General features: G+C 41.7%; 1 protein-coding gene across 1 annotated transcript in view; it reads right to left on the bottom strand.

Moving 5' to 3' along the window:
• Positions 1–25,348, bottom strand: part of RNF130 (ring finger protein 130) — a 144,684-nt gene that overhangs the window by 76,798 nt on the left and 42,538 nt on the right. The window contains 1 exon segment of the mRNA XM_037817468.1: positions 2,087–2,337. Within this exon segment, the coding sequence (XP_037673396.1) occupies positions 2,087–2,337 (251 nt within the window).

The following is a 25,348-nucleotide window of genomic DNA, read 5'->3' as shown; positions in this document are numbered from 1 at the left end:
AAAAAAACATGCTGAAGTATTTAAGGGCAAAAGAGCATCAAGACTCAAACTTACTCCCAAGTGGTTAAAAAAAAGTGTATATATGCATAGAAAGAAAGGGAAACACCGTAAAACGTTAACAACTGGAGTACCTGGGTGAAGGGAATACTCTGTACTATTCTTACAACTTTTTTCACGTCTGAGAGTATAAATAAAAATTATCAAAATAAAATATTTTCAAGTGGTGCAGGACACTGCATGAAGCCTGGTTTTCAGATACTGGATTCCTATCCTCAGATGAAGAAACAAGTTGGGAAGCTTATAAACTGCCCAGGAGGGATCATGGAAAAGAGGTGGTCAAGGCAGGGCTGAACTGGGGTCTGCCCCACGCCAAGTCTGTGCCGCCTTCCCTGGAAGAGGAGAGGTGAAGCCTCCCACTCCCCGCAGGATGCGGACGTGCCCTGGTGGCAGAGGGGGTGGCTTTACACCCTCAAAGCCATTCCCTCCTCAGTTTCCCCCGGCACAGCCCAGCACTGGACGGGGACCCCACCCCTTGAACTTGGCTCCTGCAGCGCGTATTTTGTCTAAACTACATCAAACAGCCCCTCCATCACGGGGCAGCACCCACCTGCCTTTCAGCCCACACCTCGGAGCACGCCCGAGGTGCCGGGGCAGGACTCCAAGGACGGCTCCAACGTGGGAGAGCAGCTCGACTGGACCTCCCCTCCTCGCATCTACCCCCACACCGCAGTCTCATCTAACAGGCACGTTGCTTTATTTCCCTTAAATTTTTAACTTTATTTATTGAAAAATTAAAACTAGCAACAAAAAAAAACACATTTCAAACAAAACAAAGGATTAAGAAAAACAACCTAAAATAACTACATTGCTTCCCACATGTTCTACCCTACCCCAAGAAAATTAAAAAAAACCATTATCAAAGGTATAAGAAAAACCAAATAACCAAAAATAGCTACACTGAAGCTAATTTTTTTTAATGCAATAGCTTTCTTTACTTTACCAAGAAATTTAAAAAAATTCAAACAAAACAAAGGAATAAGAAAAACAACCTAGAATAACTGTATTGCTTCCAACATGTCTCTACCATACCCAAGAAAATTAACAAACCCTAACAGAACAGAGGAATAAGGAAAACAAATAACCTAAAATAGCTACAGCGCCTCCAACGTGATCCCACCCACCACACCTGAGAAAGCCTGCAAACCACAATCCTTCCCGAGCATTCCCATCACACTGAGATTACCCTCAAGGGCTTATCTGTTCTTATTAGATCACCGTTCCCCCTTCACTAGCTGCTGTCTATCTCTAGATCTCCTGCATTCTATGATAGAAAGTATTTATTTTACATTTTTCAGAGTTCACACTAGTAGTAACATACAGTATCTCTCTTTTTGTGTCTGGCTTATTTCACTCCGCATTATGTCTTCACAGTTCATCCATGCTGTCGTATGTTTCATGACATTTCCTTCTTACTGCCACACGGTATTCCACCGTGTGTAGACACCACATTGTGTTTATCCACTCATCCACTGAAGGATGCTTGGATTGTTTCTATTTCTTGGCAATTGTGAATAATGCTGCTATGAGCATCGGTGTGCAGATATCTGTTTGTGCCACTGCTTTCGGATCTTCTGGGTATATACCAAGACAGACACTTGGCTTTTAATTATTTTTTTTTCTGAACAGATAAAACATAGTTCAAAATTCTCACGGGAAAACTCTGCATGGAACATACAGGATGACCCCCTCTCCCAGCCACCTGGCTTTCCCCTCCCGAGATACTCACACGTGTAGTTTCAAACGCAGCACTGTGACATTTCTCCACGCGAACAGAATTAGCTGGACCACATTACGATACTAAGCTATTTACCTACCCAGAATACTCCAAGTGATTTCCATAAATCTGAAAATTTCCCCTTTCAGGCATTTAAATTGCCCTTACAATACTCTTGGTATCTTTTTCAACTATTAAAATGACTGAAGGTTAGTTACAACTTACTTTGTTTTGAATGGAAAAAAAGCAAGCAATATGTATGACAATGACAGATGTCCATGAGCCAACTGCGACAGAGTATTGGTAGCTCACCTGGTTCCTGTCACGTGCATTTGTGTACCTGATCTTCTGAATGAAGTAGAATATGAGCCATGCTGAAGAAATAATCATCAAAACAATAAAGGATATTGACACGAAGACTAGAGAGCCCCGGCTGAAGTTCTTTGGTGGCATCCGAGTTCCCACAGCTATGGTCATTTGTACAGAGACGTTTTTCTCCAGATAACTCAAAATATCTTTACCCCTCAATTCTGTAATCATGACAGCAATAATATCTCCAGTGCCTGCAATGTAAAATAAATATGTATACTCAAGTGACATTTAAAATTTCTAGAAACATCAAATATATAAAAATTATACCTAGAAAAACTGCAATTTTTGGCTAATGCCAAGAGTCTGCAGATGCAGCTTTTCAAAGGAGGTGGCCTTGCGGCTGGGCATACTGGCACCAGGTGGGAGCATAATTTGCTGTGCAGAACTTAAACAAACTTAAGACTCACATTAACTTGCCTGACAATTATATTCATAAGACATACTATTAAACCAGCCAATTGTGACAAGACCACAAAATAACGTTACACAGTGATAGAAATATGATAACATCATGGCAGGTTTCCCATCTTAAAATTCTTCAAAAAGTCCCAACTCCCTAAGAAAAGGAGAAAAGCGCTGTTATAGTATAAATTGGTACCCTTCCGCACTCATCATTCTACAAAACATTTACGGAGCCATCTATTGTGTGCAGAACAGGTTCAAGGGAAGAAAGAAGTACAGGCTTTTACCATCACGACTTGGGACCCGCACCTGACAGCATCGCCACAGCGGCGTGCCAAATGGTGGCATCTTTTACACATAATGGTTGACACGGGCTTTGGTCCCACCTCTAGACCTGACTGGGGTAAGGTTCCTTCTAATTTACCCCAGACCCCTTCTGGAAGTCAAACCCATCCTGAGATGGGTCCCAGCTTCAACACTCCAGACTAGTTTGGCATCAAAATATGTCCAGTTCCCAATGGCTGTCCAGAGACCTGCCATAGCCAAGGTCATTAGAAGGACATCCTTAAGGCGCCCTCCTGGTCACCTAACTCCTTCTCTTACATAACTTCCAGAAGCAGGAATTTGGAAAATTTCCTTTCCTCCCCCACAAAAGGAATAGTTTCCCACTTTCTTTTAAGGAAAAGAAGTCTGTCCACTGCCAGTCCAGCTGCCAGCAGCAGTCCTTCCGGAAGCGGAAGCTGCCGGTGGCAATGTACCAGTTCTACCATCTGCTCTCCTCCGAGGCCCTGGGGGAGACCGGGGGTGAGAGGAAGTGGGACAAACATGTGAATGTGACAAACAGAAAATTACAACCACTTAATTTAAATATGAGTAACATTTGTACATATAAATGTGAGCCACCAAAACAACCCAAAAACCTCCGACTTGCCCTTTCAAAGGCTTCTTGAATGCAGAACATGTACTGACTATTTGGTTTTGAATGCTTCATTTACCACATTTGCCTAAAAAGACTATCCCTGTATCACACGCAGTCAGAAGACCACATGTAACTGAAAAGAAAATTCAATATAAAAGTTTTCTGAAAAATGCACTCCAACAGATACCTGTGTATTACCTTATTCAAAATTGTTGCAGCCAGTTTATTAGAACAGGAGTTTATCAGAATACTGATTAAAAATTAAAAAAAAAACCCTGCAAAATTAGAGCAAGCAATAAAGTTAACACCTAATTTTTTTTCCTGAAATAAGAGTTCTGAGCAGTAGAGAAAATTATAAAATAATGCTAAGCCACTTTAAATTTCCATATAGAGACCTTAGGTTTGTGCTTTTATAATGTTCAACAAGCAATGATCTGTGGTATAAGATACCAGGTATGGCTATAAAGTAACTGAGACGGATCCCACAAACTACATATGACAATCAGTCTCATTGCTTTATAATCACACCAGGTACAAACGGTTTTAGAAATCAGTTCTGAGGCTCCCTCTTGAAGACTCAAGCTGGAAAAGGAGTAGGGAAAGCTGCACGGTAGCCAAGAGAACCAATCCAAGCAATTTCCTTCACTCAAAGAACACTGAATGAGAACTAATTTCAACTGGAAAGCTGTTTGGGAAAAGAAGTGTTTAATTATTTCAATCATCCATTCAACAGGATTTATTGAGCACATACTACGATCAAGCCTCCTTTTAAAGAAAGGGAAAACTAGCTGCTGCTGATCAGATGAAAACAGCTATCCTCATGGGGGCAAAGGAGAGCACTGAGGGGCTACAGAGAAGCCGCAGAGAAGGCTGGCACAGGACGTTAGTGCAAGAATGGGAAGAGTGACGGGAAGGGTAGGCTAGGACACTGCTGGTGAGCAAAATGAAAACATTTCATTATGGCCCATTATCAGAACACCAGCCAAGGCCAGGGGTTCTCAGCTGTTCTAGATCTTAAATCCACCTGCAAAATTCTGCTTCTCTCTGGAGAGGTTCACGGGCCTGTTGGTCTGCCTTCCCCTGAAGCCTATCGGGGTTTGCAGACTCTGATCTAAGACTGCCTCCAACACCTGACTTTATTATTATTAGAAAAGTTGTGGGTTCACAGAACAATCATGCATAAAATACAGGACTCCCACACCCCACCCCACTACCAACACCTTGCACTGCTGGGGATCATCTGTTGCAACGGACGACAGCACATTTTTACGACTGTACTATTTAATCAATGTCCAAGGTTTAACTCAGAGCCCACTGTTTGTGTAGTGCAGTTCCATGGATTTTTTAAAAAACTGTTATGTGTTGCCATACATATAATCTAACATTCCCCCTTTTAATCATATTCAGATAAGATATTTCAGTGCTAATAACCACGTTCACAGTGTTGTGCTGCCATCACCACCATCCGTGACCAAAGCATCCCCATCATTCCAAACAGGAGCCCCACACATTTTAAGCCTTAACTTCCCATTCCCTACCTCCACCGTCCCTGGGTAACCTATATTCTAGGTTCTGACTCTATGAGTTTGCTTATTCTAATCGTTTCAAATCAGGGAGATCAAACAGTATTTGTCCTTTTGTGTCTGGCTTATTTCACTCAACATAATGCCCTCAAGGTTCATCCATGTTGTCACATGTATCAGAACTTCATTCCTTTTTATGGCTTAATAATATTCCATCGTGTGGACATAGCACATTATATTTATCCATTCATCAGCTGATGGACACTTGGGTTGCTGCCATCATTTGGCAATTGGGAGTAATGCCACTACGAACATCAGAGTTAAGGATTAGACTGTAACGATGTAAACATTCAACCATAAATGGCGAATACTTGAACCATCCAACGCCGTCCCCACTTCCCACGCCCCTGGGCAATGCTAACATACTATGGAGCTGGCCTAGACTCCAAGGGCTGGGCAGACACTAAGTATTTACCAGAAACCCATTGTGATCCCTACTTTCAATTATTGTCTTGAAAAACTTTCTCCATTGTGAGTGACTCTTAATGCAAATCTATGATTCTACTGCTTGGGTCTGCCTACTTTAATAAACAATTTTAATTTTTTCCCTTTTATTTTGAAAAATTTCAGACCCACAGAACAGTTTAAATAATAGCGTGTGAACACTTGTGTACTTTAGATTTTCCAGTTGGCAATGTTTTGACACATTTGCCCTTTTTAAAACATTAATTTCAGTTTTAAAATACCAAAAATTTACAATTTATAACTACCAAGCAACAACTCCCCCTACCCTCCCTCTAGTCTGTGTCTCTGAATTTACTAGTAGATATTTCACGTAACTGAAACCATACAGTATCTGTCCTCACGTGCCTCGCCTGTTTCACCCGGGATGTTTTCAGTGTTCATCCACACCGTCGCATGTCTCGGAACTTCCTTCTTTAGTTCAGCAGAAGCAGAGCCCTTTGCACGGATGTACCACATTTTGTTCAGCCGCTCATCTGCTGGCGAACCCCGGGTTGTTTCCACCTTCCGGCAACTGCGACTAATGCTGTTGGGAACACTGGTGTACGAGTACTCGAGTCCCGGTTTTCCATTTCTTTGGGGGCAGACCTCCGAGTGGAACTGCCGGGTCCAGGAGATAATTCCGTCCTGACCTTCCAAGGAACTGCCACACTGCGCTCCACAGTGGCTGCACCGGCTGATGCTCCTGCCCAGGGGCTCCTGCTGCGCGTGCGCATTTGTGCTGGACCAGCTGAGAGCACGTTACAAACATCATGACGTTTCCCTAAGGATGTCAGCTTTACCTCCTAAGGACAAAGGTCTTCCACATAACCACAATTCAATTATCACCCTCAAGAAACTGATCTCTGATACAATATTGTTCCTTAACATAACACAGAGTCCATATTCTGACACCTCTAGCTGTTCTAATAATAACTTCTGTGACTTTTTGTTTTGTTGAGCTTTGTATCCAGGATCCAAGCAGGGCTCCAGAGCACTGCATGTAGTTATCATGTCTCAGTTTCCTTTAATCTAAAACACATCCTCATTAGTTTCTGGCCATTCGTCACAATGACCTTTTTGAAGAGTTCAGGCCAGGTGTTTTGAAATGTCCCTCAGTTTGGATTTGTCTGATTGTTTCCACCTGATCAGATCCAAATTAAACACTTTTGTTGAGAATACCATGCAGGTGATGCTTCTCAGGGTATCACACCAGGAGGCACCTGTCAGGTTTTACCCACTGTGATGGCTGGTTCATGTGTCAGCTTGGCCAGATGATGGTGCCCAGGTGTCTGGTCAAGCAAGCACTGGCCTAACTACTACTGCAAGGACATTTCATGGCTGGTAAACAAACCAGAAGGCTGGTTTATTAAACCATCAGTCAAGTGACTACATCTGTGGTTGACTACATCTCCAGTCAATGAAGGGAGTGTCTTCCACAGTGAGAAAATCCAATCAGCTGGATTTAACCCAATCAGCTGAAGCCTTTTTTTTTTTATTAAATTCAGTTTTACTGAAATACATTCACACACCATACAATCATCATGGTATACAATCCACTGTCCACAGTATAACATAGCTATGCGTTCATCACCACAATCTACCTCTGAATATTTTCCTTACATCAGAAAGAACCAGAACAAGAATAAAAAATAAAAGTGAAAAAAAGAACACCCAAATAATCCCCCCATCCCACCCCATTTGTCCTTTAGTTTTTTTTTTAATCTTCATTTTATTGAGATATATTCACATACCACGCAGTCATACAAAATAAATCGTACATTCGATTGTTTACAGTACCATTACATAGTTGCACATTCATCACTTAAATCAATCCCTGACACCTTCATTAGCACACACACAAAAATAATAAGAATAATAATTAAAGTGAAAAAGAGCAATTGAAGTAAAAAAGAACACTGGGTACCTCTGTATGTTTGTTTGTTTGCTTCCTCCCCCTATTTTTTTACTCATCCATCCATAAACTAGACAAAGTGCAGTGTGGTCCTTATGGTTTTCCCAATCCCATTGTCACCCCTCATAAGCTACATTTTTATACAATTGTCTTCGAGATTCATGGGTTCTGGGTTGTAGTTTGATAGTTTCAGGTATCCACCAGCTACCCCAATTCTTTAGAACCTAAAGAGGGTTGTCTAAAGTGTGCGTAAGAGTGCCCACCAGAGTGACCTCTCGGCTCCTTTTGGAATCTCTCTGCCACTGAAGCTTATTTCATTTCCTTTCACATCCCCCTTTTGGTCAAGAAGATGCTCTCTGTCCCACGATGCCAGGTCCACATTCCTCCCCGGGAGTCATATTCCACATTGCCAGGGAGATTCACTCCCCTGGGTGTCTGATCCCACGTAGGGGGGAGGGCAGTGATTTCACCTTTCAAGTTGGCTTAGCTAGAGAGACAGGGCCACATCTGAGCAACAAAGAGGCATTCAGGAGGAGACTCTTAGGCACAACCATATGGAGGCCTAGCCTCTCCTTTGCAGCAACTGTCTTCCCAAGGGTAAAACCTATGGTAGAGGGCTCAACCCATCAAACCACCAGTCCCCTATGTCTGTGGTCATGTTAGCAACCATGGAGGTGGGGTAGGCGAATACCCCTGCATTCTCCACAGGCTCCTCAAGGGGGCACTACATCTTTTTTTTTTTTCCTTGTTTTTCTTTCTTTCTTTTTTTTTAACCTTTTTTTTCCTTTTTAAATCAACTGCATGGAAAAAAAAAAATAAAAAAAAAAAAAAGAAAAGAAAAACATACAATAAAAGAACATTTCAAAGAGACCGTAACAAGGGAGTAAGAAAAAGACAACTAACCTAAGATAACTGCTTTACTTCCAACCTGTTCCTACTTTACCCCAAGAAAGTTACATAATATAGCAACATTTCTGTGAACTTGCTCCTACTATATCCATCAGAAATTAACAGACCATAGTCATTCCTGGGCATCCCCAGAACGTTAAATAGCATATCTGTTCTTCTTGGATTATTGTTCCCCCTTCCTTAATTGCTCTCTATTGCTAGTTCCCCTACATTCGACATTATAAACCATTCGTTTTACATTTTTCAAAGTTCACATTAGTGGTAGCATACAATATTTCTCTTTCTGTGCCTGGCTTATTTCGCTCAGCATTATGTCTTCAAGGTTCATCCATGTTGTCATATGTTTCACGAGGTTGTTCCTTCTTACTGCCGTGTAGTATTCCATCGTGTGTATATACCACATTTTATTTATCCACTCATCTGTTGAAGGACATTTGGGTTGTTTCCATCTCTTGGCAATTGTGAATAATGCTGCTATGAACATTGGCGTGCAGATATCTGTTCGTGTCACTGCTTTCTGATCTTCCGGGTATATACCGAGAAGTGCAATTGCTGGATCGAAGGGTAACTCTATATCTAGTTTTCTAAGGAACTGCCAGACTGACTTCCAGAGTGGCTGAACCATTATACAGTCCCACCAACAATGAATAAGAGTTCCAATTTCTCCACATCCCCTCCAGCATTTGTAGTTTCCTGTTTGTTTAATGGCAGCCATTCTAATCGGTGTTAGATGGTATCTCATTGTGGTCTTAATTTGCATCTCTCTAATAGCTAGTGAAGCTGAACATTTTTTCATGTGTTTCTTGGCCATTTGTATTTCCTCTTCAGAGAACTGTCTTTTCATATCCTTTGCCCATTTTATAATTGGGCTGTCTGTACTATTGCCATTGAGTTGTAGGATTTCTTTATATATGCAAGATATCAGTCTTTTGTCAGATACATGGTTTCCAAAAATTTTTTCCCATTGAGTTGGCTGCCTCTTTACCTTTTTGAGAAATTCCTTTGAGGTGCAGAAACTTCTAAGCTTGAGGAGTTCCCATTTATCTATTTTTTCTTTTGTTGCTTGTGCTTTGGGTGTAAAGTCTAGGAAGTGGCCGCCTAATACAAGGTCTTGAAGATGTTTCCCTACATTATCTTCTAAGAGTTTTATGGTACTTTCTTTTATATTAAGATCTTTCGTCCATTTTGAGTTAATTTTTGTGTAGGGGGTGAGGTAGGGGTCCTCTTTCATTCTTTTGGATATGGATATCCAACTCTCCCAGCCCCATTTGTTGAATAGACCATTATGACTCAGTTCAGTGACTTTGGGGGCCTTATCAAAGATCAGTCGGCCATAGATCTGAGGGTCTATCTCTGAATTCTCAATTCGATTCCATTGATCTATATGTCTATCTTTGTGCCAGTACCATGTTGTTTTGACAACTGTGGCTTTATAATAAGCTTCAAAGTCAGGGAGCGTAAGTCCTCCCACTTCGTTTTTCTTTTTTAGAGTGTCTTTAGCAATTCGAGGCATCTTTGCTTTCCAAATAAATTTGATAACTAGCTTTTCCAAGTCTGCAAAGTAGGTTGTCGGAATTTTGATTGGGATTGCATTGAATCTGTAGATGAGTTTGGGTAGAATTGACATCTTAATGACATTTAGCCTTCCTATCCATGAACATGGAATATTTTTCCATCTTTTAAGGTCCCCTTCTATTTCTTTTAGTAGAGTTATGTAGTTTTCTTTGTATAGGTCTTTTACATCTTTGGTTAAGTTTATTCCTAGGTACTTGATTTTTTTAATTGCTATTGAAAACGGTATCTTTTTCTTGAGTGTCTCTTCAGTTTGTTCATTTCTAGCATATAGAAACATTACTGACTTATGTGCATTAACCTTGTATCCCGCTACTTTGCTAAATTTGTTTATTAGCTCTAGTAGCTGTATCGTCGATTTCTCAGGGTTTTCCAGATATAAGATCATATCATCTGCAAACAATGACAGTTTTACTTCTTCTTTTCCAATTTGGATGCCTTTTATTTCTTTGTCTTGCCAGATTGCCCTGGCTAGCACTTCTAGTACAATGTTGAATAACAGTGGTGACAGCGGGCATCCTTGTCTTGTTCCTGATCTTAGAGGGAAGGCTTTCAGGCTCTCACCATTGAGTACTATGCTGGCTGTGGGTTTTTCATATATGCTCTTTATCATATTGAGGAAGTTTCCTTCAATTCCTACCTTTTGAAGTGTTTTTATCAAAAACAGATGTTGGATTTTGTCAAATGCTTTTTCAGCATCTATTGAGATGATCATTTGATTTTTCCCTTTTGAATTTTTAATGTGTTGTAATACATTGATTGATTTTCTTATGTTGAACCATCCTTGCATGCCTGGAATGAACCCCACTTGGTCATGGTGTATGATTTTTTTAATGTGTCTTTGGATTCGATTTGCAAGTATTTTGTTGAGGATTTTTGCATCTATATTCATTAGGGAGATTAGCCGGTAGTTTTCCTTTTTTGTAGCATCTTTGCCTGGTTTTGGTATTAGATTGATGTTAGCTTCATAAAATGAGTTAGGTAGTGTTCCATTTTCTTCAATGTTTTGAAAGAGTTTGAGTAAGATTGGTGTCAGTTCTTTCTGGAAAGTTTGGTAGAATTCCCCTGTGAAGCCATCTGGCCCTGGGCATTTATTTGTGGGAAGATTTTTGATGACTGATTGGATCTCTTTGCCTGTGATGGGTTGACTGAGGTCTTCTAATTCTTCTCTGGTCAGTCTAGGTTGTTCATATGTTTCCAGGAAATTGTCCACTTCCTCTACATTATCCAGTTTGTTGCCATACAGTTGTTCATAGTATCCTCTTATAATTTTTTTAATTTCTTCAGGATCTGCAGTTATGTCACCTTTTTCATTCATTATTTTGTTTATATGGGTCTTCTCTCTTTTTGATTTTGTCAGTCTAGCTAGGGGCTTGTCAATCTTGTTGATCTTCTCAAAGAACCAACTTTTGGTGATAGTTATCCTCTCTATTGTTTTTTTGTTCTCTATGTCATTTATTTCTGCTTTAATCCTTGTTATTTCTTTTCTTGTACTTGGTTTAGGATTGGTTTCCTGTTCATTTTCTAGCTTCTTCAGTTGATCCATTAGTTCTTTGATTTTGGCTCTTTCTTCCTTTTTAATATATGCGTTTAGTGCTATAAATTTCCCCCTCAGCACTGCTTTTGCTGCATCCCATAGGTTTTGGTATGTTGTGTTCTCATTTTCATTCGTCTCTACATATTTAGCAATTTCTCTTGCTATTTCTTCTTTAACCCATTGATTGTTTAGGAGTGTGTTGTTTAACCTCCAGGTATTTGTGAATTTTCTAAGTCTCTGATGGTTATTGACTTCTAATCGTATTCCACTGTGGTCAGAGAATGTGCTTTGAATAATTTCAATCTTTTTAAATTTACTGAGGCTTGTTTTATGTCCCAGCATATGATCTATTCTGGAGAAAGTTCCATGAGCACTAGAAAAGTATGTGTATCCTGGTGATTTGGGATGTAATGTTCTGTATATGTCTGCTAAATCTAATTCATTTATCAGATTGTTTAGGTTTTCAGTTTCCTTATTGGTCCTCTGTCTGGTTGATCTATCTATAGGAGAGAGTGATGTGTTGAAGTCTCCCACAATTATTGTGGAAACATCAATTGCTTCCTTTAGTTTTGCCAGTGTTTCTCTCATGTATTTTGTGGCACCTTGATTGGGTGCATAGACATTTACGATTGTTATTTCTTCTTGTTGAATTGCCCCTTTTATTAGTATGTAGTGGCCTTCTTTCTCTCTCAAAACATCCCTGCATTTAAAGTCCATTTTATCTGAGATTAATATTGCTACACCTGCTTTCTTTTGGCTGTAGCTTGCATGAAATATTTTTTTCCATCCTTTCACTTTCAATTTCTTTGTGTCCCTGTGTCTAAGATGAGTCTCTTGTATGCAACATATTGATGGTTCATTTTTTTTGATCCATTCTGCGAATCTATATCTTTTAATTGGGGAGTTTAATACATTTACATTCAACGTTATAACCGTGAAAGCATTTCTTGAATCAGCCATCTTATCCTTTGGTTTATGTTTGTCATATATATTTTTCCCCTCTCTCTATTAATATCCTTTATTGTACCCATACCGAATCTCTTTAGTACTGAACCTTTCTCCAAGTCTCTCTGTCCTTTCTTTGTTTCTCTGTCTGTAGGGCTCCTTTAGTATCTCCAGTAGGGCAGGTCTCTTGTTAGCAAATTCTCTCCGCACTTGTTTGTCTGTGAAAAATTTAAGCTCTCCCTCAAATTTGAAGGAGAGCTTTGCTGGATAAAGTATTCTTGGTTGGAAATTTTTCTCACTCAGAATTTTAAATATATCGTGCCACTGCCTTCTCGCCTCCATGGTGGCTGCTGAGTAGTCACTACTTAGTCTTATGCTGTTTCCTTTGTATGTGGTGAATTGCTTTTCTCTTGCTGCTTTCAGAACTTGCCCCTTCTCTTCCGTGTTTGACAGTGTGATAAGAATATGTCTCGGAGTGGGTTTATTTGGATGTATTCTATTTGGAGTTCGCTGGGCATTTATGATTTGTGTATTTATGTTGTTCAGAAGATTTGGGAAGTTTTCCCCAACAATTTCTTTGAATACTCTTCCTAGATCTTTACCCTTTTCTTCCCCTTCTGGAACACCAATGAATCTTATATTAGGACGTTTTATATTATCTATCATATCCCTGAGGTCCATTTCGATTTTTTCAAAATTTTTCCCCATTCTTTCTTTTATGCTTTCATTTTCCATTCTGTCATCTTCCAGGTCACTGATTCGTTGCTTAACTTCCTCTAGTCTTGTACTATGAGTGTCCAGAATCTTTTTAATTTGGTCAACAGTTTCTTTAATTTCAATAAGATCGTCTATTTTTTTATTTAGTCTTGCAATGTCTTCTTTATGCTCTTCTAGGGTCTTCTTGATATCCTTTGTATTCTCTACTATGGTCTCATTGTTCATCTTTAGTTCTTTGAGTAGCTGCTCTAGGTGCTGTGTCTCTTCTGATCTTTTGATTTGGGTGCTTGGGCTTGGGCTATCCATATTGTCTGGTTTTTTCATATGCTTTATAATTTTCTGTTGTTTTTGGCCTCTTGGCATTTGCTGAACTTGATAGGGTTCTTTTAGGATGTGTAGACCAATTGAAGTCCTTATCTCTAATTTATCAGATCTACAGCTTTGTGGAGTACACTTTCTCTAACTAACGAGCAGGCGGCGTCCACGAGCCACCTGTTCTCCACAAGCCAGTTCTCCCCTGCTTTGCCTTTCTGGTGAGTGGGGGAGTGAGTCTTGTGGGGTCCAATTGCTGTACCAAGCTTGCATGTGTAGTTGGTGTTGCCCGCCCTGTATATGGGGTGTGTTTCTGGGCAGTCAGGGAGGGGGGGTGGCTCTAACAATCAAATCTCCCTGGTGATCCTGGAGTTTTAAAGCTGCTGCAATAGTCTAATCCTTCAGTTCAGTCCTGCCACAGTTTGTCTCTGCCACTGACCCACAAGTCCTTGGTATTGGCCTATGGCTCCTGAGACTTGCAAGTGGGTCCCTCTTCCATGGCGTGCACCCCCTGGTCCTCTGTTGAGGGATGACTGTGCTATGTCACAGGTGAGTGCCGTCCCCCCAGGGCGGTTCTGGGCTGCTGGGCTGTGTAGGGAGGCTCCCAGTCTGCTCAAATGATGGCTGAGTGGGGCTTTGTTAATTCACACTGCTCCACCTTCCCAGCTCTGGGACAATCAGCTGAGGTTGCAGGGAAGGCTAATGTCCACACCCAGTTTTGTGGAGTGTGCCTGTTATTTGAAGCACTTCCGTCACACTGGGTTGTCTTGGGCAGCTCTGGGCTATGGGGCTGGCGATGGGCAGGAATGTTTCCTGTCCACCAGGATGATGGCTGTGAGCGGACACCCCCCTTTTCTTGGGAAGTTGTGGTGTTTAGCGAATTTTCTCAGCCACTGGATTATTGCCTTTTGTCTCAGAGCTCTCTTAGTTCTGCTCTTGTCTTGACCTGCCCAGATTGCAAGTCTTTGAAGCTTTCTGTATTGGGCTTCTTAGAGTAATTGTTTTAGAAAAAGAAAAAAGGATTTAAAAAAAAAAAAAAAAGAAAAAAAGAAAAAAAAAAAAGGGCCCTCCTCACAGATCTAATGGGTTATTGAAATGCTAAGAGACAAAGCAACCAGGGCCATTAAGGAAAGGTCCACAGGGCAGAGAGATCAGCTTTTCTTCGGGATTTGCATGTGAGCCTGTGGGCCTGAGCTCTGCCCTTCCCCTTTCTATGTTCACCAGAACTCCAAAAATCCTCCGCTTTTATTTTGGAGTTTTTCGTGCTGTTTTTTTCTATGTCTGTCTCCTCTCTGCTGGGCTGGCTGCTCTCAGATTCTCTGGTGTCTGGTCTCAGTCTATTTATGGTTGGAGTTTGGATCAGTAGAATGAGTTTCCGATAAGGGCTGCCACTGCAGTTCTCCCTTCTCCTTCCCGGAGCTGACAGCCCCTCCTCCCACGGGACTGAGCCTGGCAGGAAGGGGCCCGGGTCCCCTGGCCACAAAAACTTACAGATTTCGCTGATCTCAGCAGTTCCACATTTTCATGAGTGTTGTATAAAGTATGCCCAAAGTCAGATTGCTCTGTGGTGTCCAGTCCACGCAGTTCCTGGCTTTCTACCTACTTTCCTGGAGGAGTAACTAAAACATACAGCTCACCAGTCCGCCATCTTGCCCCGCCTCGTCCTTTAGTTTTTATCCCCGTTTTTCTACTCATCCATACAGTAGATAAAGGGGTGTGATCCACAAGGTCTTCACAATCACACTGTCACCCCGTGCAATCTACATTATTATATAATTGTTTTCAGGAGTCTAGACTGCTGGGTTGGAGTTTGGTAGTTTCAGGTATTTACTTCTAGCTATTCCAATACATTAAAGCCTAAGAGGTGTTATCTATATAGTGCATAAGAATGTCCACCAGAATGACCTCTCGACTCCATTTGGAATCTCTCAGCCACTGAAACTATTTCGTCTCATTTTGCATCCCCCTTTTGGTCAAGAAGATACTGTCAGTCCCACGATGCGGGGTCCACATTCATCCCCGGAAGTCATATTCTGCATTGCCAGGGAGATTTATACCCCTGGGAGTAGGGTCCCACGTAGGGGGGAGGGCCAGCTGAAGCCTTTTAAGGGAGAAAGAGAACTTTCACCTCTTTAGCCAGCAGCCTCTCCCGGGGAGTTCACTGATGACCTCCATAGGAGTTGCCAGCTCACTGCCTGCCCTACAGAATTTGGACTTGTGCATCCCCAGTTGCGTGAGACACTTTTATAAAATCTCATTATTTACAGATATCTCCTGTTGGTTCTATTTCCCTAGAAAACCCCGACCTTTGTGGGTGATGGGAAGCTTCAGCACTTGGTTAATCTGGTATTTGACAGATTCCTCCACCGCAAATGTGTCTTTTTCTCTTTTTAATTAGTAAGTAATCTTTGGGGGGTGATACTTTCAGACTGTATGAATACCCAGTTCCCCAAGATACTTGCACACAGTGCTTTCAGCATCCACTGATGCTTGTGTGAATTAGTTATTACAATGGTGTTTGCAAAATGGAGATTTTCTAATGTTACAACTTCTTTCTAGATCTTACCATCTGATTCTGTAATCAGAAGCATTATCATATTTTTCTACTTCTCTTTTTCCCACTAAAAAATAGCACTGCTGGGTAGGCAATTTTTCTGTGAAAAAGAGCTTCCCTGCTCCTAGAGATTATGTTTTTTAATGGGAAAAATCTAAGTGGAAAAATATGGTGGTGCTTCTGTACTCAAAGAAGGGAACTCAGAATTCACCTCCTTTGGGCTCTGGAGTCAGACTGTTTAAAGTTCAAATCCAAGCTCGATACCTAACCTCTCCTACCTTCAGTTTCTTCCTTCAAAAAATTGAGATACTTCATGGCAGATACTCAATAAATGCTACATTTAGTTTACTGAACTAATTCTCATCTGTATTATTACTACTCCTAGAGACTAAAGGAAAACATTCTGGGGAAGAAACCAAAATACCCCTATCCCAGAATTTTGGAAACTGTATTTTCTCTCTTAAATTCCTCCCCGCTAGCTCAGAAGCACTCAATCGTGCCAAACAACAAAATCCTCCCAGCTACCAAGATGACACAGGCTTCCAGGTTGGAAGACGAGTCCACCCAGCTGGGAAGCATCAGAAACCACCGATTCCCCCAGGCTGTCTTCCTTCCGCCCCTTGGGGAGTCTTAGGGCAGGCACAGTGCAGCCGGGAAGCTCGCGGCTCACAGGCCGACCCACATGGCAGGCTCAGGAGGAGACCAGGCCAGCTCTCTAAGGCACCAGGCGGCCACACTGCAAGCAGCTGAGAGGGGTGGTTTTACTGTCAACTCACCTGTTTTTAAGAAAACAACATCACCCTGCAAAATCCCATTTAGCAGATGTTTTATGCCTTGACAGATGAATTTGTTTAAGCTCAAATCACCTGCCAAAGTTTTAAGGAATTTCAAAACTCTGAAAAGACAGATAATTTTAGGGAATTTCCCATAAAAAGAGTTCAGGGTGATGCTGCATTCCCACCCTGAGAGCTGCACTGAGGCGCCGGTAACTTCTGGAAGGTTATCTACAACATTAGAGTTATTCATGAAGAATCCAATGCCCTATTTACACATAAAGCAGCACATCACATACTTTAAATCAAAGAGATTAAATTTCCTTTTAAGCTCTGGAATGACTGCTGCTGAGGGAACAGTGAGGTGCCATTTAGGGATTTTCTGTAACACTTTCTCATCAAGTTACAGGACACACCCGCTGAGCCCTGTGCTACTTATGCCTGCAGTGAATCTGGTGTCAACGTCCCCTTTTTCATTCCCATTTTCACTGACTTAATTTAAGTCCTTATCAAATACTTATCTGTAATTTCTTCAAATCTGGTCCTCATTTTTCTCTTCAGTGATCCTTTGAAGAACTCAAGGGGAAAATAGGATACACCACCTTCTTTTATGAAATGAATACAACAATAATTCTGACAGATGTAGATGACAGGTGATCTCAAATACAGATTTCCTACTGAGATCTGTCAGGTCACCCCTCTGTTCGAATGCCTTTGACGTGTCCCTTCTGTCAATCAAATGAAGTCCAAATGCCTTAAACTGACACTAAGGCATTTTGGAGCCAAATGGGCCTAAAGGGTAACTGATGGTTGAGTTATGGTGGACGCTCCCCTTGTTGGTCAAAGTGACTGAAATAGTCTAAGGGGAGTGAAAGACTGAAGCCAGGAGAGCAACGGGGAGAAAATGAGAGGGTCCGAGAAATGGAAGCTTCAACACGACCAAACGGCAGGGGCAGCAGGAGAGAGAGAGAGATGATGCTGGTGCTTGAGACTGAAGCAACGGACGGGTCTGGGAGATGCACTAGTCCAGGGTAGTAGCCGTGGGTGTCAGGGGGCGAAGAAGCAGAATGGTCAAAGGGCCCGAGGAAGGAGTTGCAGGTTAGCGTGTTCACTTCCCACCTGGACTCTCAAGTCCCGGGGACGATGGTAGGACAGTAAGTGTGTAAGCAAGTAAGTGTGTGCAAAGCAACAGGCAGGGAAGCAGGTGATGGTGACGAGGGACACAGGGTGTGCAGCATGAGACTGAGGTGAAATTTTGTTTTTCTGTAAGTGTATTGTTTGAAAGCAGTAGTAATGAATAATAATAATCAAAAATGCCAGCATCGCATCCAGATGGTGTCCACACAAACGCGCTCCTTGGCCGAAGCACGAATCAGAATCTCCTGCCAGGAAGCTGACACCTGGGAGTTCAATGTGTGAGTCACGGTGCTCGTGAAAGTCCTGATGACACTAGGGCTCTCGGGTTTGTCTTCAAGACACAAGGGCCTACTGAACCCCACAGGCAGGGGCTTTCCAGCTCACACAGACACAGCAAACGGTCAGTGCTCAGCCCTCAAACGTCAGCTTCTTTTCTTCCAGCACTATTTCCTGACTGTATGGAGCAAGCAAGTAATCCCTGCTGCTGGTGTGTTCCAAATCATGTAGAAGAGAAAGCTGGTGGGGCAAAGGCCCGCATGTTAGGGAAATTACTTCCTCCCTCCATGGAAAGAGCCAGAAAGGCAAGGAGGTAATTACAAAACAAGTCACCTGTCAGCAGAGTTACAGAGTCTTTGGGTTAAAAGCATTCCCAGGGGGTCATTCAGTGCAACTTCCAACATTCCACAGGAACGCCCTACAAAGTACTGACCCTTTTTAGGGGGCTGGTTCTACTGACAGGCAGTTTTAAGTATCGTATCAGAAAGGCCTTCCTTATAACTAAAATCTCTATTCCTAGAACGCCCGCCCATTTGTAGCTCTTGATGCTCTTCTCTGCAGAAGAACCACTGAACGAACAAATTGTATTTCACGTACTGAGTGTAAAACACCTTCAATTATTAGGTTATATAATTAATATATAATTAGATATATAATTAGATAATTATACAATACAATGATGCATATGATGCATCATTATTTTATGTCTCATTAAGGAAAAAAAATACCGTCAACATCCCAACCTCTATACAGTCCAGAATCAACAAAAATTTCTCTTCCACGAGTCCTTTGAACATTCAAAAACATCTTCCCATGGACCCCGCCTTGGTCTTTTCTCCACATTGACTATTCCGAGAGCCCCGAATTATTCATTTCACTGACTGCAGGGTCCTCCACAGCAGGCCTGATGGGCCGGCCCGCACTCGGTCTCTGTCCGTCTGGAGCAGTTCCTCAGGCTGCCCTTGACTTACGACCTTGACACTTCTGATGACGACAGCCCAGTTATTTTGTAACCTGCCCCTCATTTTGGATTTATCTGGTATCTCCTCCTGGCTACATTTATGTTTTTGCACCTTTGGCAGCGGCATCACAGAAGAGAGCTGCTTTCGTACAGTGTGCAGTTTTGCTTTTCCCATTGCTGATGATGTTTACATTGATCATCCGGTTAAAGCAACGTCCTACAGGCATGTCTACTGTGAAGTGATGCGCCCTCCCTCGGTAAGGAATCAGCATCCTGTGGGGACGCACTCTCAGACTGTGCAAACATTCGATTACACATCAGACTTTTCATCCACTCTCTTGCTTTTTATATCAGTGTGGACTCATGGTTCCTATTTTATGCAATGAGTTGAAATAGTCATTATTCATTTTGATGCTCAAATTCTAAGTTATTCCCAATAAGCTTACAGACATTTTCCACCCTGGTCTTTTTTGGGCATCAGTTTTTCAATGTCTTTATTAAGATAAGATGCTAAAAATGAACATGGAGGAAAGGGGCCAACTTTAGCTTTCACACCAAGCACGAGAGTTCTAAAAAGCCTCTGACTCTGTTATTATGTTTAAGAATCAGTAAGTCTAGGACATATAGACAAATGGAATAGAACTGAAAGTCCAGAGACAAACCCACACATCTATGGCCAGCTGACTTTCGACAAGGGAGCCAAGTCCATTCGATGGCAAAAGAACAGCCTTTTCAACAAATGGTGCTGGGAAGATTGGAAATCCACAGGCAGAAGAATGAATGTGGATCCCTACCTTGCACCATATACAAAAATCTATTCAAAACGGATCAAAAACCTAAATATAAGAGCCAGAACTATAAAATTCCTAGAAGACAATGTAGGGAAACAATTCAATATAGATCAATGACTAAAATATAAGGGCTAATTCTATAAAACTCTTACAATAAAAGACAAGGACCTTGTAGCAGGCAATGAGTTTTTAGATTTTACACCAAAAACATGAGCAACAAAAGGAAAAAATAGGTAAAACAGATTTCATCAAAATAAAAAACTTTTGTGCAAAGGACATTATCAAGAAAGTGAAACGACAACCTACAGAATGGAAGAAAATATATGGAAAGAATATATCTGAAAAGGGTTTAATATCTAAAATATACAAAGAGCTCCTACAACTCAACAACAAAAAGACAAACAACCCAATTAAAAAACTGGATCAAGGATCTGCACAGACATTTCTCCAAAGAAGATATTCAAATGGCCAATAAGTATATGAAAAGATGCTTAACATCATTAGTCATTAGAGAAATGCAAATTAAAACTATAATGAGATATCACTTCACACCCACTAGGATAGTTATTATTAAAAAATTGACTGAAAATAACAAATGTTGGTGAGGATACACAGAAATAAGAACCCTTGCACATTGCTGGTAGGAATGTAAAATGGTGCAGCCTCTGTGGAAAACAGTTTGGTGGTTCCTCAGAAAGATAAACATAGAATTACCATGTAACCTGGCAATTTCACTCCTAGGTATATGGCCAAAAGACTCAAAGCAGGGACTTGGACAGATATTTTGTATACCAGTGTTCATGGCAGCATTATTCATATTATCAGAAAGGTGGTGTGCCAGTCTGAATGTATCATGTCCCCCAAAATGCCATTATCTTTGATGCAATCTTGTGTGGGCAGATGTATTAGTGTTGAATAGATTGTAATTCTTTGAGTGTTTCCATGGAGAAGCGACCCACCCAACTGTAGGTGATAACTCTGATTGGATGATTTCCACAGAAGTGTGGCTCTGCCGATTCGACATGGGCCTTGATTAGTTTACTGGAGCACTATATAAGCTCAGACAGAAGGAGTGAGCTTGCTACAGCCAAGAGGGACACTTTGAAGAATGCACAGGAGCTGAGAAAGGAGCTGTAAGTTATAGAGACATTTTGGAGATGGCCTTTGAAAGCAGACTTTTGCTCCAGAGAAGCTAAGGGAGGAAAAATGCCCCAAGAGCAACTAAGAGTGACATTTTTGAGGAGCTGAAGCCTAGGGAGGAACATCCTGGGAGAAAGCCATTTTGAAACCAGAACTCCGGAGCAGATGCCAGCCACGTGCCTTCCCAGCTAACAGTTTTCCAGATGCCATTGGCCATCCTCCAGTGAAGGTACCTGATTGTTGATGTGTTACCTTGGACACCTTATGGCCTTAAGACTGTAACTGTGTAACCAAATAAACCCCCTTTATAAAAGCCGATCCATTTCTGGTACTTTGCATCCTGACAGCATTAGCAAACTGGAACAGACAGAAACAATCCAAGTGTCCATAAACAGATGAATGAATAAACAAAATGTGGCCAACAACACCTCAGTAGCAACTCACTCACCTGGTGCTCAGATCTTAGTTTTGAATACCATTCTCCAATAAGAACCAGGGGCCCCTGAGAAAATGGCTGATCCTAGGACTGGGACAGAAAATGAACATGATGAGCCTGGAGCAGCTTGTAAGACCAGAAAGTAAGGAAGCGCTTTAAGAAAACAAACAAAAGACACCCACAATGGTGGGGATTTGTCAAAGAGATACAGAAAATAACTGAAAGAGCTCCCAAAGGCCAAACCTGGGACAATTCAAGCAGCAAAATAAAGCAGTGGTGTGTTATAACCCAAGGCATAAAATAAACACCCATGAGTCTACACTGATATAAATAAATGACGGAATAAACCAATGCATGGAGAAGAGACAGATCGCCCATGCAGAAGAATTCCAGATAACTTATGAAGATCAATCAAGGAGGCAGAGCATAGCTCCTCACTCATTCAGGGTGGGCTGCGCGTAACGGCTTCCATCTAAGCAGTACAGCATGGAAAGGAGGAGAACGAGTCACTTTACAGAGCAGGCACCTGACAACCCTCCCGAGCAGGCGGTCGCAGTCAACGTCGACAGTGGTGCCAGGCTGACAGCACGGGCCCTTGATGCGATGCCATGGAACAGCACTTTACCTGCAAATCATCCGCCCCAAAACCCATAACCTGAGTCTCACTGCGATAAAAACATCACACAAATCCCAGCTGAGAGACATGCTACAAAATATCTGACCGTTCCTCCCCAAACGGTCAAGCTCTCAAAAGCGAGCCAATGTCATTTTGTCCCTCTTTCTTTTCCCTCTCTACCTTCTTTGATGCTCCCTCCTGCCTTGTGGAAGAAATGCAGATGCCCTTATACAGATAGTGGTGAAGGTGATGAACACATAAATATGTGACCATACAGAGAACCATCAATTGTTTACTCACAATGGAATGTATGGTGTGTGAACAAAGCCATCTTTAAAAAAAAAAAGGGTTGATGTCAAAACCTCAAGGGCAATATACTGAGTGAAATAAGCCAGACACATAAGGACAAATATTGCAGGGTCCCACTGATAAGAACTAACTATAATATGTAAACTCATAGACATGAAATATAAGGAACCAAGATATAGGACAAGGCTTAAGAATGGGGAGTGGTTGCTTAGCATGAGCAGAATGTTCAACTAGGATGAACTTAAATGTTTGGAAATGAAAAGAGGTGTTGGTAGCAAGATGTGAGAATAACTAACAGCGCTGAATGGTGTGTGAATGAGGTGGAAAGGGGAAGCTCAGAGTCATATATGTCACCAGAAGGAAAGTTGGAGGTCAAAAGATGGGAATGTATAAAACTGAATCCTATGGTGGGCAATGTCCATGATTAACTGTACAAATATTAGAAAACTCTTCCATGAACCAGAACAAATGTATTACAATACAACTAGAAGTTAATAATAGAGGGGCATATAGGGAAGAAATATATACCTATTGCAAACTATATACTACAGTTTGTAGTATTTCAACATTGTTTCATAAACTGTAACAAATGTACTATACCAACACTATGAGTCAACAATTGAGGGGGGTTGGTTAGGGATACGGGAGGATTCGAGTTTCCTTTTCCTTCTTTTTTTTTTTTTTCCATCTTTCACTTTATTTCTTGTCTGGAGTAATGAAAAGGTTCTAAAAATTGAACAAAAGTTAAGTGTGGTGATGGATGCACAACTGTATGAGGGTACTAGGGGCAACTGATTGTTAAAAAAAAAAAGTCATTGTGGAGTGTGAAAACAAGGTCTCAAACAGATACGTGTATAGCAATGTTTATGGCAGCATTATTCACAATAGTCAAAATGTGGAAACAAGCCAAGTGTCCAACAACAAATGAAGGGTTAAATAAAATGTGGCACATACACACAATGGAATACTATCCGGCCATAAGAAAGAAGTTATGAGACATGCCATAACATGGAAGAACCTTGAAAACATTATGCGCAGTAAAATAAGCAAGGCACACAAAGATAAAAATTGTATGTTATCACTTATAAGAAAGGACTATAAACAGCACATTCATTTGAGATAGAAAGCAGACTGGAGGTTACATGGGGGGGTGAGGGAAAGAAAGGGTGGGAAGTGCTTATTAAAACTAAAAAATAAAAAAAGAATAAAAATAAATTTAAAAAAAAAAAAAAAGCAAGCTAAGGCTAAGAAACTGTCATGGTCAAGAGGAGCCTACAGGGTTCTGATGACTAATGTAATGCAGGACCCTGGAACAGAAAAGGGATGTTACGCGAAAACTAGGGAAATCTGAATGAAGTATGGACTTTAGTTAATAATAATGTATCAACACTGGTTCATTAGTTGTAACAAATGTACCCTACTAATGTAAGATGTTAATAATAGGGAAACTGCATGCAGAGCTTATGGGAATTGTCTGCACTATCTTCACAACTTTTCTGTAAATCTAAACTTGTCCTAGAAAGTAAAGTTTATTTAAAAATTTTTTTTAAAAAGACATTATTTAAAGGGGCACAATGTCTCATCAGAAAAAACAGGCTAGCAAAGTAACACACTTTAACACTGCTGAAAGAAAAATACTGTCAGAATTTTATACCTATGTCCTTGAAAAACATTGGAGAAAAAGACGTTTTCAGATAAATGAATGACAGAATTCATCTCCAGCCAATCTGCAATGCAAGAAATGTAAAAGAGGCTCTTTAGGTTTAAAGGGAAATGGCAACAGATGGAGAGCTGGAACTACAGAAAGGAAAAGAGAACATGAGAAGCGTGAACATGTAAAAGCCTGTCAGTTTCACCATCCCCCCTTGTGCCAGTTTGAGTGTATTGTGTCCCCCAAATGCCATTATCTTTGTGGTCTTGTGGGGCAGAAGTTTTGGTGCTGGTTGGATTTGCTTGGAGTGTGCCCCACCCAGCTGTGGGTGATGATTCTGATGAGATGTTCCCATGGAGGCGTGGCCCCGCCCATTCAGGGTGGGCCTTGATCAGTGGAGCTATGTAAATGAGCTGATTCAAAGAGAGGAACTGAGTGCAGCTGGGAGTGATGTTTTGAAGAGGAGCAAGCTTGCTAGAGAGGAACGTCCTGGGAGAAAGCCGTTTTGAGGCCGGAGCTTTGGAGCAGACGCCAGCTGCGTTCCCAGCTAGCAGAGGTTTTCTGGACACTATTGGCCATCCTCGGGTGCAAGGTGCCCAGTTGCTGACGTGTTGCCTTGGACGCTTTGTGGCCTTAAGACTGTAACTGTGTAGTGAAATAAACCCCCGTTTTATAAAAGCCTATCCATCTCTGGTGTTTTGCATTCTGCAGCATTAGCAAACTAGGACACCCCTTCTTCACCACGAAGGATCCTCCAGCAGACCCCTTTCCCTCTCCCTCTCAAGGCTGCTGACAGTGGTTCCCAGGAGGGGCAGTGAAGCCCTCCTGGGGAGTGTTTGGAAACCCTGGGGAAGGGTTTTACATTGTCACACACACGGAGGGACACCTGGAAGCATGAGCCTGGAAGGCTAAATATACACAGTACGAGGACAGTCGCGCAGGGCAAAGAACTGTCCTGCCCCAAATACCACCTCCCCCTCTCCAAAACAAGAGCTCCGCGGCCCTCCTACACATGCAGCCCAAGGCTGCACTATCTTCCGCAGCTGTGCCCGTGGGACCAGCTCGCGTTTGCAACTCTAAGTCCAGGTTCATTATTGCATGATCAGCTACCAAGTAAAAACTGTCTTCTGTCCTGCAACCTGTGGAAATCATTTCTAAATCTGTATTCTAAACCTAGGCAGATCCTTTTACTATTTTACCTTCCTCCTCTTCCACTGCCAGGGAGGAAAGGATAAGCACCAGAAGGAGGGAAAGGAAAATCAAGTTAGAGAGGAAGGCTGTAGATGAACAGTCTCATATCTGACAG

Source organism: Choloepus didactylus, chromosome 24, assembly GCF_015220235.1.
Source record: "Choloepus didactylus isolate mChoDid1 chromosome 24, mChoDid1.pri, whole genome shotgun sequence".
Taxonomy (NCBI): Eukaryota; Metazoa; Chordata; class Mammalia; order Pilosa; family Megalonychidae; genus Choloepus; species Choloepus didactylus.
This window is presented reverse-complemented; position numbering and strand designations above follow the sequence as displayed.